The sequence below is a fragment of the Globicephala melas genome, chromosome 6 (assembly GCF_963455315.2).
Source record: "Globicephala melas chromosome 6, mGloMel1.2, whole genome shotgun sequence".
NCBI lineage: Eukaryota > Metazoa > Chordata > Mammalia > Artiodactyla > Delphinidae > Globicephala > Globicephala melas.
Genome location: NC_083319.1, coordinates 84,163,351 through 84,176,255, shown reverse-complemented (window position 1 = coordinate 84,176,255; position 12,905 = coordinate 84,163,351). Strand labels below are relative to the sequence as shown.

Here is a 12,905-nt window from a genome sequence, read left to right as displayed (position 1 = left end):
AAAAGAAATATTCCATCTATTACAGGCACCTTCCTCTAATTTTTATACTCCCCCCTTTTATTTTCTTTCATTACGTGACTATATATGATTTTTTAAAAAAGTCATCTCTCTCCTACCCCTCTTCCCTAAGGCACTTAGCAACCCTCCTAAGAAGCAAACACTGTTATTAATTCTTATGTATCTTTTCAGAGATATGTTATATTCATATAATATTGCCACACATACATGTAGTCTTCCTTTCTTCCCCTTGACTGAAAGGGCAGCATACTATACATACAGATTTTAAGCTTGCTTTTTAAACGTCTTATATTCTGAAGAACATTCCATTACAGTAAATAAATATCTTCCTTGTCCTTTTTAGGGCTGCACGGTACTCTACTGCACGATGAAAAGTCATGTAACAGTTCCCTCTGATGGACACTAAAGTTTCCTCATTTTTTTACTATTACAAATCCTGCTGTAATAAATACTCTTGTATATTCATCATTTCCCACATGTGCACATGTATCTATAAGCTAAATCCCAAGAAGCAGAATTTCTGGGCCTAAGGACATGTGATTTTTGACAGATTGCTAAAATACCCTTCCATGGAGGCTGTACCAAGATATACTCCACAAAATGGTCTGTGTTACAGGTAACTCTCATTTACAGAATAAATGCATTTCAATAAAATCAGGTATAAATTATGAAACTAACAAAAGGCTGAAACAGTATTTTATATTTTACAAGTTCTAAACTCTGTAGAATGATACTCAAAATAGTCTTCAAAAACAAGTCTTTATTTTAAATGGTCAAGTGGAATACAGTTATTTTTACTTCCTGTGATAATTGACCAGATCATTTTTTAGACTTAAGATTTATATAATTATATTTTAATACAGTAAACTATAAATCAAAAATTTTAAATCTTAACAACTGAACTGTGCATCAATCTGGATCTTATTTCTATTCCTTCTGCTTACTTTATGGTTCTAAGTCTTCATTTCTCTTTGCATTGATTTCTAAATGTACACAAAGGAGATATTTACATCACTTCTTTCATCAAATAATTTTAAGTCTGACAAGGTTAGGTTAGCAAAGCTATTTGAAATCCTTAGCAGAAACACTGACAGGCTTCATTTATTAATACTATAAGGTTCCTTTTATAATTAAACTGTACTGTCATCCAGTAGTAAGATAGGTACTTCCTGCCAAGCTTTTCCTCTAGAATTACTGTGACTGCAGTCTTACCTCATGGTCTGGGTTTGGGATATTTTCCAATATCATTTTTGCCTGCTGAAAGTGCTTACTAGCTGCCACATACAGTTCTGGAGACTGAGGAGGAGGGCTATATTTATTAAGGTCAGACATTTCCTAAAAAAAAGAAATACTATTATTTAAAACATGCTTAATATGAAAAAACTCTAAAATACCTTTTTTTAATTAAAGAATTCTACATTGATTATCCATTCACATACAGACACTAAAGCAAACATTTGGCATGTCCCTATTTTTTTTTTTTTTTTTTTTTTGCGGTACACGAGCCTCTCACTGTTGTGGCCTCTCCCGTTGCAGAGCACAGGCTCCGGACACGCAGGCTCAGTGGCCATGGCTCACGGGCCCAGCCGCTCCGCGGCATGTGGGATCTTCCCGGACCAGGGCACGAACCCGTGTCCCCTGCATCGGCAGGTGGACTCTCAACCACTGCGCCAACAGGGAAGCCCCCTATTCAATTTTCAACCTTCATATACCACACCTCATATTATTCTCATATTTAAATAACTGTTAATGTGATTAGTATATCCAAAATCAAATAATTTTCCTACTATTTAAAACTGCTATTTTATTACTTTATCCCATTGATCCAATACTAGTTTGACTTGACTATTTTAACAAAATGGCTAGGTACGAACAGCCCATATCCAAGGAGGTCTAAGACTAACTATTTTACAATTATTTTAAGGAGCAGGTTCACCTTGAACTGCAGATAGTGCACTGGCGGTGGTGTCATTACACTGTTGAATGGAGCAAATCTGTGCTCGTATCGAACTTGTTCACTATCGAGCTCAAACTTGGGTTTTCGTACTTTGCCATCCATGTCAAATGCTACCATGGTCTACAGTAAAAAAAAAGAGAGAAAAACAGATGGTATTAATATGAAAATGTGAACATCCTCATTAATACAGAATAGAAAACAAGAAACAGCTATTTACACATAGTTAATCAAAAAAAGGCTCAGAAATCAGAAACAGGGAGAGAAAAACTGACTTTAGTATTCATTTTGATATCCTGAGCCACCTTTTATACAAAAAATGTTCAAGTTCCAATATCTACTATATTACTAATTTTCCTAGTGAAATGATGCCACATGCACATTATTCTTCCTAATGCTTTTATAATAGCTTTGAAACCTTCAAGTAAAAGCTCCTGAAGAGAAAGTAGAATATAATTTTTATAAGAAAAGCATTGGTCCTGTTTTTCAAACAGAAGTCCATATTGTTTTATGTATTTTAATAAGTTGCCTTAAATAATTTCTTGAACTGCCAAGCACAACTTAAGAGTTACTAACTCCTGAAAATGGCTGCTTTGCTTAAGCCATTTACTGTGGAGCTTGCCCCATTCCTAATACACTTCTAAAAAAAATCCAGACCCCATCTCTTCTAAGAAACCTTTCCTGATCATCAATCAGAAGTAAACTCTTCCTTCTCTTAGTACCTATGCCACATATATGTCACCTGGCCTGTCATTAACTAGGCACGTGACACAAGGATCACATCTGATTAGACTTGGTATGCTGCAATGTAGCCAGTACAAGATATCTGACACATGACAAGGGTTCAATATTTGTTAAACAAATTAGTAAACCACTAGACTTTGAAAAAAGGTAATTTTCAAGCAGATAGTAAAAATAAAGGTGAAATTAGAACCTGGAAAGAATCACAGAAGAGGGTTCATTTTATTGGGCTGGCCAAAAAGGGCCTTCGGTTTTCAAGAAAAAATAAAAGACACATTTTTCATTTTCACCAAGAACTACATTGAACAACATATTTACCCTTTCTGTTCCACTACCTTCTGCATTTTTCAGGCAACTTCATAATTCCATCTTCCCAAAACTTTTTATCTTTTTGAGCAAAGAACTGTTCCAGGTGCCTTTCACAGTCTTCCAGGGAATTGAAATTTTTTCCATTAACAGCATTTTGTAAAGACCGAAATAAATAGAAATCCGAAGGTGCAATGTCTGGTGAATACGGTGGATGAATCAGAACTTCCCAGCCAAGCTGTAGCAGTTTTTGCCTGATCATCAAAGAAACATGTGGTCTTGCGTTATCCTGATGGAAGATGATGCGTTTTCTGTTGACTAATTCTGGATGCTTTTTGTCGAGTGCTGCTTTCAGTTGGTCTAACTGGAAACAGTACTTGTTGAAATTAATCGTTTGGTTTTCCCGAAGGAGCTCATAATAGAGGACTCCCTTCCAATCCCACCGAATACACAACATCACCTTCTTTGGATGAAGACCAGCCTTTGGTGTGGTTGGTGGTGGTTCATTTCACTTGCCCCACAATCTCTTCCGTTCCACATTATTGTACAGTATCCACTCCTCACTGTCCGTCACCATTTGTTTTAAAAACGGAACGTTTTCATTATGTTTAAGTAGAGAATCCCATGCACAAATACGGTCAAGAAGGTTTTTTTCGCTAAACTTATGTGGAACCCAAACATCAAAGCGATTCACATAACCAAGCTGCTGCAAATGATTTTCAGCGCTTGATTTGGCTATTTTGAGTATGTCGTCTATCTCCCGCGTAGGATAACGTTGACTGTTCTCAATTAATGTCTCAATTTTATCGCTATCAACTCCAACTGGTCTACCCAACCATGGAGCATCGTTCAGCGAGAAATCTCCAGCACAAAACTTCGCAAACCACTTTTGACACGTTTGATCAGTCACAGCACCTTCTCCATACACTGCACAAATCTTTTTTTGCGTTTCGATTGTGTTTTTACCTTTCTTGAAATAATAAAGCATAATATACCAAAAATGTTGCTTTTCTTCCATTTCAATATTAAAATGGCTACACAAAAATTCACCAATTTTGATGTCTTTTTTTAAATGCACACTGAATATGACAGCTGTCACATACAATCTAACAAAATTGTTTCGAATGAAGTTAAAGACAACTAAGTGCTACCAGAGCCATCTTACAGAAAAAACTGAACGAACTTTTTGGCCAACCCAAGAATTAAACAATGTAATAGCAATGTAGCAACTTACTTTAAACATTCCAGCACACATATTCTGATATGCCTGGCTCATTGTGATCTCTCGGCTCAATGGGCGAACTGTAATTAGAAAGAAAATCATCCAAACTCTTTCCCTCTTCCTCTTGCATTACTGCAGGAGAAATCTAAATTTTAAAAAAACCTTCTTTCTACCTTGTTTACTAAATTAAAATTTCAAAGTTTGTTCCTACAGGCTAAATTTTATTTTATGGCCCAAATCTACAAATAATAAAATATAGCAAAAAGTTTAAACAATAACTGTGTTCCCAAATAGTTAAAACCACAAGATTTTAGTATGAATTAATTGTAATTTCTTCTCAAGTCACAATACAGGGACTTCTTTTATAGGAAAGCCATGGATACAAGTCATTTAATGACCCACCCAAAGTGTTGAAATCTGAAGGGAACACAAAGCATTATTTTGTAACAATTGTAGCCTATCTGTACCCTCCCATGAGTGATTAACAGGGGAGTCCCTCTGAAACATTTCTTTCTCCTCATGGTCCTTGGGCAGTATGCTGAAGTGCTCTGTGGTCATCCTTCTGTGCTGACTGTAACAGCACAACTCCAGATTTCCTTCCTTCCTGAACTGTCAGCCTTCTGTCAAAAGAGTATCAAAAGTCTCCTGCTGTCTTGTTCCTTAACCTATCTTATTCCATGTGGCTACTTCTTCTTGTCCTAAGGTCCTTTGACACATGAAATAGCAAAGCAGTAAAAGAAAAGCAAGAAAAGGAACCAAAAGGTTTGTACCAATATTGTGACTCAGTTTGTACCCTTATACCTTCTGAAGAGAAGATAGGTGAGAATTAAAATATAATGACTAATTCACCCATTAAAATGCACAGGTAGCTCACTCCAATGTTACTTATTTCTTAAGTTTAAAAATAATTCACAGTCTCATGCAGCTCAATATTAAAAAAAGAAACAACCCAATCAAAAAATGGGCAGAAGACCAAAATAGACATTTCTCCAAAGAAGACATACAGATGGCCAAGAGGCACATGATAAGCTGCTCAACATCACTAATTATTAGAGAAAAGCAAATCAAAACTACAATGAGGTATCACCTCACACCAGTTAGAATGTGCATCATCAGAAAATCTACAAACAACAAATGTTGGAGAGGGTGTGGAGAAAAGGGAACCCTCTTGCACTGTTGGTGGGAATGTAAATTGATACAGCCACTATGGAGAACAGTATGCAGGTTCCTTAAAAAACTAAAAATAGAATTACCATATGACCCAGCAATCCCACTACTGGGCATATACCCAGTGAAAACCATAATTCAAAAAGACACATGCACCCCAATGTTCATTGCAGCACTATTTACAATAGCCAGGTCACGGAAGCAACCTAAATGCCCATCGACAGATGAATGGATAAAGAAGATGTGGTACATATATTCAATGGAATACTACTCAGCCATAAAAAGGAACAAAACTGGGTCATTTGTAGAGAAGTGGATGGACCTAGAGACTGTCATACAGAGTGAAGTAAGTCAGAAAGAGAAAAACAAATATCATATATTAACACATATTTATAGAATCTAGAAAAATGGTACAGATGAACTGGTTTGCAAGGCAGAAACATAGACACAGATGTAGAGAACAAACATATGGACACCAAGGGGAGAAACGGGGTGGGTGGGGGTGGGTAAGATGAACTGGGAGATTGGGATTGACATATATACACCAATATGTATAAAATAGATAATAAGGACCTGCTGCTGTATAAAAATAAATAAAATTCACAGCACCTTTCTTTTTTTTTTTTTTTTTACCTTTCTTCTTTTTTTTTGTTTTTTTACTACTACGGCCTTTCTGCTGCTCTTCCATTATCCTTTCCTCTGCCATCTGAGAGCCATCGGCACGACTTAATGTTGACATCAACCATGCATAAAGGAATTCAGAGAGATACCTTAATGGAAAGAAAATGTTAGTTAATGGCAGATGTCTAAATGAGATAGCTTGGTCAACGCAAGTACTAGTATTAATAAAGAGATATTTTTTATAATGCTTTAAAAGTTTTTTTCAAAAACAAAATTATTCAATTAGATAATTGACAGATTAGATCTTACAAGAAATGGGCATTACAAATGATTAACTTTCCCTTACTTGTTGCCACACAATACGGAAAATTTTGTTTAATTTCCTACAATGATATGAGTTTTACAATTTTTCTAAAGATTTCTGGTGGGGAGGGACAAATTAGTCGTATAGGATTAACAGATACAAACTACTATATATAAAGTAAGATAAGCAACAAGGATTTACTACACAGCACAGGGAATTATACTCATTATCTTGTAATAACCTATAATGGAACAGAATCTGCAAAAGTACTGAATCATTTTGCTGTACACCAGAAACTAACACGATATTGTAAATCAACTATACTTCAATTAAAAAGAGATTTCTTGATAATTATGTATATATATGTAAATCAAATGAATGGCCATTCAATTGTTTTTACTATATCAATATAGGTCACATTTCTCCAAAACCTATTAAGTAAATGTCTTATTTTGTTATTAATTACAAAAGGAAACAAATACAGAAAAAATTATAAACATGCTAGCATATAATTTACTTGAGTTTATTCAATAAGGAAATGTGATACAGATTATTCCACCAGATACTAAATTTTCATAAGTTTAAACTAACAAACAATACTTTCTCTTAAGCCAGAAAAGCAGTTTAAATCTAGGATATGAATATATATTCTTTAAATAAAATTAAGGACCACTACTACATTAATGAAAATCAAAGATTTATAAGAAATTTTATTATAATCAAGTTTGAGTGTATGACACCTATTCCCCCAATTTTTCAAACAGTTATAAGGCAGGTTATAATATTAAAACACATTAAAAAAAAACATAAAAAAGAACATTTTAAAGCAAAACAAGGGAATTCCCTGGGAGTCCAGTGGTTAGGACCTGGCGCATTCACTGCAGTGGCCCAGGTTCAATCCCTGGTCAGGGACTAAGATTCTGCAAGTCATGTGGCACGGGAAAAAAACAAAAACAAATGAAAAGATACACCTGGAATGACTTAGATACTGTATCTTAAAGCTAAACAGCACTACGCTTCCTGGCAGTTAAAGCAAACCAGTATATATATATATATTTTAAAGTATATAATTTCACATGGAGAGAAAATCATTCCTGGCAATGAATTTAAGAAAAGCATTCAATATAGTATACTTTTATAGGATACAAATGAATTTTTTCCCCCATCACACTACAAAATGAGGGTTTGTAACCTCTCTTAACTCAATGAGAAGACTTTTTTTTTTCTGCCCTGCGGACCTTAGTTCCCTGACCAGGGATCAAAGGCATTGCCCCCTGCAATGGAAGCGCAGAGTCTTAACCACTGGACCACCAGGGAAGTCCTGAGAAGATTTCTATAGGGAACTAATGATACCTTTTACCTTTTAACTATCTAACCGAAGGACAGACGAGTAAAGGGGATAGCTGGCACAATTCAGGACTTTCCTTTCAAATATCAGATATTTCAATGAGCTTTTATTAAAGTGCTTTATCAAAATTAATACACAATTATATCTAAGGAGAGTTATAATTATATCTAATTATATCTAAGGAGAGTAAGTGTGCTAATACTCTATACCAATTCTCAGTTGTGATCTCAGGACCAGCAGCAGTCTTACCAGGAAAGCAGTTAGAAATGCAAATGATTCGGTGGGTCCTACACTAGACCTAGTAAACCAGGAACTCTAGGAACAGAGCCCCAGCAAGTTGCTTTCCAAGTGATTATGATGCACGCTAAATTTAAGAATCACTGTTTTCTACTGATTTTAGAAGGGTCCACATGCTTTAGGAATCACATTCATGAAGAACAACAACAGTGTATATATACCTTGTGAAAATATTGGAGCCCAATCTGTAATTTTGAAACTAAAAAGCAGTTAAAACTAACATGAAAGTAGACCAGAAGGGTACTTACAAGCAGAACTAAAATTTCTTTAACAAGAGAAGAAATGAATCTGCTCAAGTATTCAGGTAAATTTCTAATGGAGTATTTATCTGAATATCATTTGCCAATCCATTGTGCAAAAAAACATATAAAAATTGTATCTTGAGAAATCAAGAGGACAAAAGCTTCCAATTAGCTGCCTCAAACCACAATACTTGAGCATGTTCCCCTATAAAATGCCTCGTTTGAATAGGGGTGTCTAGTATGAATTAATAATAAAAAAATCCCAAGTAGCTATAACAACACCTGTTGGTAAGAGTTGTTATCTGTTTTTCATAACCAAGAATTACCTGTGAAGAGCCCTAGCAGCCATGACCACAAAACCATGTTAACAGTGTAGAAAATAATGACTTTCCTGCCTCGACCAGCAGTGACTCCAGGGAATATACAATATCTTAAATACCAATTTAAATATGAATTAAAAAGATGAACTAAGATCTAATTAGTTATATTAGGTATATCTTAGATATATTAAGATCTAATATATTAAACTTAGCTGTCTGTGATGGGCAATAATAGGTCATTACTATTTTAAAATTACCACAACTAAATTACCATATTTTACTAGACTAAGAAAAAGATGCAAGATAACTGAATTCATTAGCTCTCAATTTTCTTATTTTATTTCTGTGACAGCTATTTCACACCTAAAATATTCTCAAGCATCCTCTTACCAGGTTTATCTCATCTCCAACTGAAAGCAAAGAACTACTCTGCTGAAGATCACCTATTATCAACTCCTTCAAAGCTCCTGAGACAAATCCTCAGGGCCATAGTTTGCAAGTTATACTCCCAATGATAATCTTAGCCATAATTTCTTCTCAGAAGAAAGATCTGGTTCAAATTTTGAAACTTTAATTCAGTTAAGTACATTCCACAGCTAGTACATAGCATCACTGCAGTCAGTGCAAAATGTATGTTAATCTTTCTCTTTGGAAACCACAAAAGCTCGTCACTTAATCTATTTACTTTGAAGCCACTTTTATTAGTGAATTTTAAATAAATATTACAATGGCTAGAAAAAATATATTTGTACATTGTTATGACACTTAAGATGTTTAAGATGATCTAGCTCTAATTTTCAACAGATATTTTTCAATTGTCCCACAACTAAATTTCAAATACAGTAAATAAAAAAGTACCTTAAAGTTACACTCTACTTTACAGATACTCTCTCAGATGTTACGTATTCCACCCACCACCAATTTTAACTCCAGCTGCTCTCTTACCAATATATGTAATAGTACTCGTGCATGCTGTAGAGTTCCAATTCAAAGCCACTTAGAAGATACTGTATCATAATTCGAAGGTTATGGTAAAGGACCCAGGTACCTAAACAGGCCAAATGTTGCCTTTGGGGCTCCTGTTTCAACAGCATAGTGTGAAGGGCTGCATCAACCTTCTCTGCCTATCACAACAAAACATCATAACATTAACTTTCTTTTTAACGTAATGAGAGAATTACAAAAACATACAGCTAAAAATAGCACATGAGCAGAAAATGTAAATCTCACCACCTCAAGAATTCGTACTTTCAAATGCACCTTCGGTTAGGTCTACATTCAAACTTCTCATTTCTCAAAGCATAACATTTATCTAAACATTTCCTAAATTAAAAAGATATCCATTTTATAGTACAAAAGTAAAAATAACTGACTTCATAACTCTAGTTATATTATTAATATGGTTCTGCTCACAAATTTACTTGAAGATTAATACATTTTTATTATAATGTAAACTTGCTCTAATTATAACTACAGCTCTACACATATTTTACAATTCATCCCGATTATCAAAAAAAAATAAGATGTTTCAAGGTTTGGATTATTGTTTTGTTTTGTTCTGTAAACCCTTTCTTTGGCATACATAACTGTTACATTTTAAGTTAATTCACCATATTGAAAAATTAAATAGCCAAATTACTGTTCCAAAGAATTGTTTTTGAAAATCTGGTCAAGGTATATGAATTGCTTAATTTTGGAAGGGAGGGCAACTTGTTGGCTCTTACCTCATCCTGCAAGGTGGCAAATTCCTCAAGAATATGACCAAGCTTATCTCTCTGTCGAGCCCTGTTATGTCCATGGATCTGAATGAGACTACAGAATGGCTGCAATACACAAACAGTTTGTTAACCGTCAATATGAAATAGGCTTATACTAAAGAAAATTAACATTCAAAAGTTAACAAGTTTTCAAAATCTTGTTTAAGGGAAAAAAATGTCTATAAGAATCATGCTATGCATACTTTTTACATAGCTGTTTCTTTTTAAGAAACAATACTGGAATTTATCAATAGCTAGAGGAATGGCTGTTTATGAAACTTGTTTTCATATGGCAAAAATATCTTCCTTCAATCTTTAGATATTTTCCCACAAATTAAAAAGGACAGTTTCTTTTTTGCTTATGTCAAGCCAAAAGTCAATGTTCAAGGCTGACACTTCTCTGCTGCTTTAAATATACCAGAATGCCTAATAATTAGATAATGGCTAATACCTACAAACCCTGACTAAGGTTCTTTATTCCTATTCTTACCTACACAGTATTCTCATATAAAATATTGTAACATTTCATGCATCAGACAACAGACAGGATCAGAAGTTTGTTCTGATTTAAGAAGTATGCATTTTAAGATTCTTTAAGGATAATAATGTTTTACATTTGCATACTTTGACAGATATTATCTCATTTAATTGATAAGTAGCCGATAAGAGGTATAGAGGCAGTATTAACGTTTCACTTTTTAAAGATTGAGAAGTTTACAGAAAAGTAAAGTGATCTGCCTAATAACAATAAAATGTTAGTAATAAAAATAAAATCTGGTCTTTTATTGGTTTTCCTTTCATCAAACCATGCTGCCTTTATATCTATACAGATTATATACATATATATATATATATATATATACACACACACACACACATATATATATTTAGTAACTGGAATTAGGCGAGAAAGAGCTGTCTATAAAGAGCTTGTAATTAAATAAGAATGATTTATAATTAATCACCTACAAGGTTCTTATTTTTCCAAATTATTTGAGATTTGAAAAAAGTTCATGCTCTCATCTAAAAGTGATAATTTTAATTTTACTATAATCCTGTTCTCATTAAGGCAGTACAAAGATAAGTGCCTGGGGATGTTACCCATATTCTTTGTTTATAAGGTCAAAAATAAATAAAGTTTTTGTGTCCATTTAAAAAAAAAAAGTGAACTCCTTTCTTCCCAGACGGAGGTCATAGCTTATTCTGTTTATGTGGTCCCCAAAGGATACAGTGAAAGGGCATCAAAAGGTGCCCTCAGTATCTAACAACGTTCCAGGAAGACTACAGGTTATGAAGCTATCCACTTGAGTGTAAGAAGAGACAGAAATTTCCTACGAATTTCAGGGAAGATGAATAAGAAATGTCAGATGAAAAAATAGCACAAATTAATGCTACTGAAGATACTGCACACCACGATTTTTAAGTGTCCACCATAATGACCCAAATTGTAGTTCTTACCCGAACACAGTGAGTAACAAAGGAATCAATACAGTCCTTAGCCTGGTGATTATTATATAGGCAGCACCTGTAAGATAATATAATATTCTTGTTATTAAAATTAAACTATTTGGCCTACAAATAGAAGTGGTGATTATTGCAGGTGCTACCAACACATAGGGAAAGTGGAAAAATGAGAAAATGGAACCAAATACATTACTAAGTTGAAGACTGCTAACATTACAGTCTGGGAGGATCTGCTACCTGCCTGGCCCTGGAGGAAATACAGGGCTGAATAGTTGGAAAGATTTTTTTTTCTTTCCCTGAGGTGGGACTGACAGTAGCCTTTGCACCTAAGGAGATGGGAAAAAGTAAACACTTTTCCTGGTGCACTGAAAGGAGCTGACAACTTGCTACTCCTAAGTGTTTGCCATAACTGAGCAATGTGACCAGAACCTCAAAGATAAACAGTCATGTTCATGCAACAGATAATGATAAAGCATGCAGCAGCCAGGAGAAAGAAACGGCAGGACACCTGGAACAGGTGGCAGCAAAACAGAAGTGGAAGGCCACTTACTTTGGGCTGGAAGGCCCAAAGTAAGAAAATTACTTAAGATGACAAAAGTAAAGCCCTTAAAAAAAAGACTTTCTGGATCTGAAAATTAGGATTTTCAAATTAAAAAATTTAGTAGGTGAAAGATGCTCATAGTAGTAGCCTTGAAGATCTAGGGAACAACTTTTTTACAACACAGCAGAAGTAAGAGATAAATGTCATGAGGAATACAGGGGGGGAAATCTACAAGATAGAGTATATAAGGAGCTCTTTAAAAAAAAAAAGGAAAAGAAACAGATGAAGGTGAGGCAATAATTAAATAAATAATAAAATAGGAAAAATGATCTGATTTGAAGACTTGAGGCTTTAATGACTGATTTCCAGATAGGAATAGTTGAAAATCACACATGAACATTCTGGTAAAACTCTTGAACTCCTAAAATAAAGAGAAACTCTACAGTCCTCCAGAAGAAAGTGTCAAGTCACGCACAAAGGAAAAAAAACATTGTAACATCTGTAACATTGGAATTTTTAAAACAGCAGGATAACATCAATAGGCTACCATGCAATGAACTTTCCTATACACACAGTCGATTCTTGGTATTTGTGATAGTTATG

General features: G+C 34.5%; 2 protein-coding genes across 4 annotated transcripts in view; one reads left to right on the top strand and one right to left on the bottom strand.

Moving 5' to 3' along the window:
- NAA35 (N-alpha-acetyltransferase 35, NatC auxiliary subunit) overlaps window positions 1–12,905 on the bottom strand; it is an 87,068-nt gene that overhangs the window by 3,322 nt on the left and 70,841 nt on the right. For both annotated transcript variants that reach the window (XM_060301097.2, XM_030832840.3), the window contains 7 exons: window positions 11,756–11,822; window positions 10,265–10,363; window positions 9,486–9,664; window positions 6,042–6,178; window positions 4,254–4,321; window positions 1,955–2,095; window positions 1,231–1,353 (listed from right to left, as the gene is read on the bottom strand). In XM_060301097.2, the coding sequence (XP_060157080.1) occupies window positions 1,231–1,353; window positions 1,955–2,095; window positions 4,254–4,321; window positions 6,042–6,178; window positions 9,486–9,664; window positions 10,265–10,363; window positions 11,756–11,822 (814 nt within the window). The remainder of the gene's footprint in view (window positions 1–1,230; window positions 1,354–1,954; window positions 2,096–4,253; window positions 4,322–6,041; window positions 6,179–9,485; window positions 9,665–10,264; window positions 10,364–11,755; window positions 11,823–12,905) is intronic.
- Window positions 1–12,905, top strand: part of GOLM1 (golgi membrane protein 1) — a 91,405-nt gene that overhangs the window by 63,944 nt on the left and 14,556 nt on the right. The window lies entirely within an intron of this gene.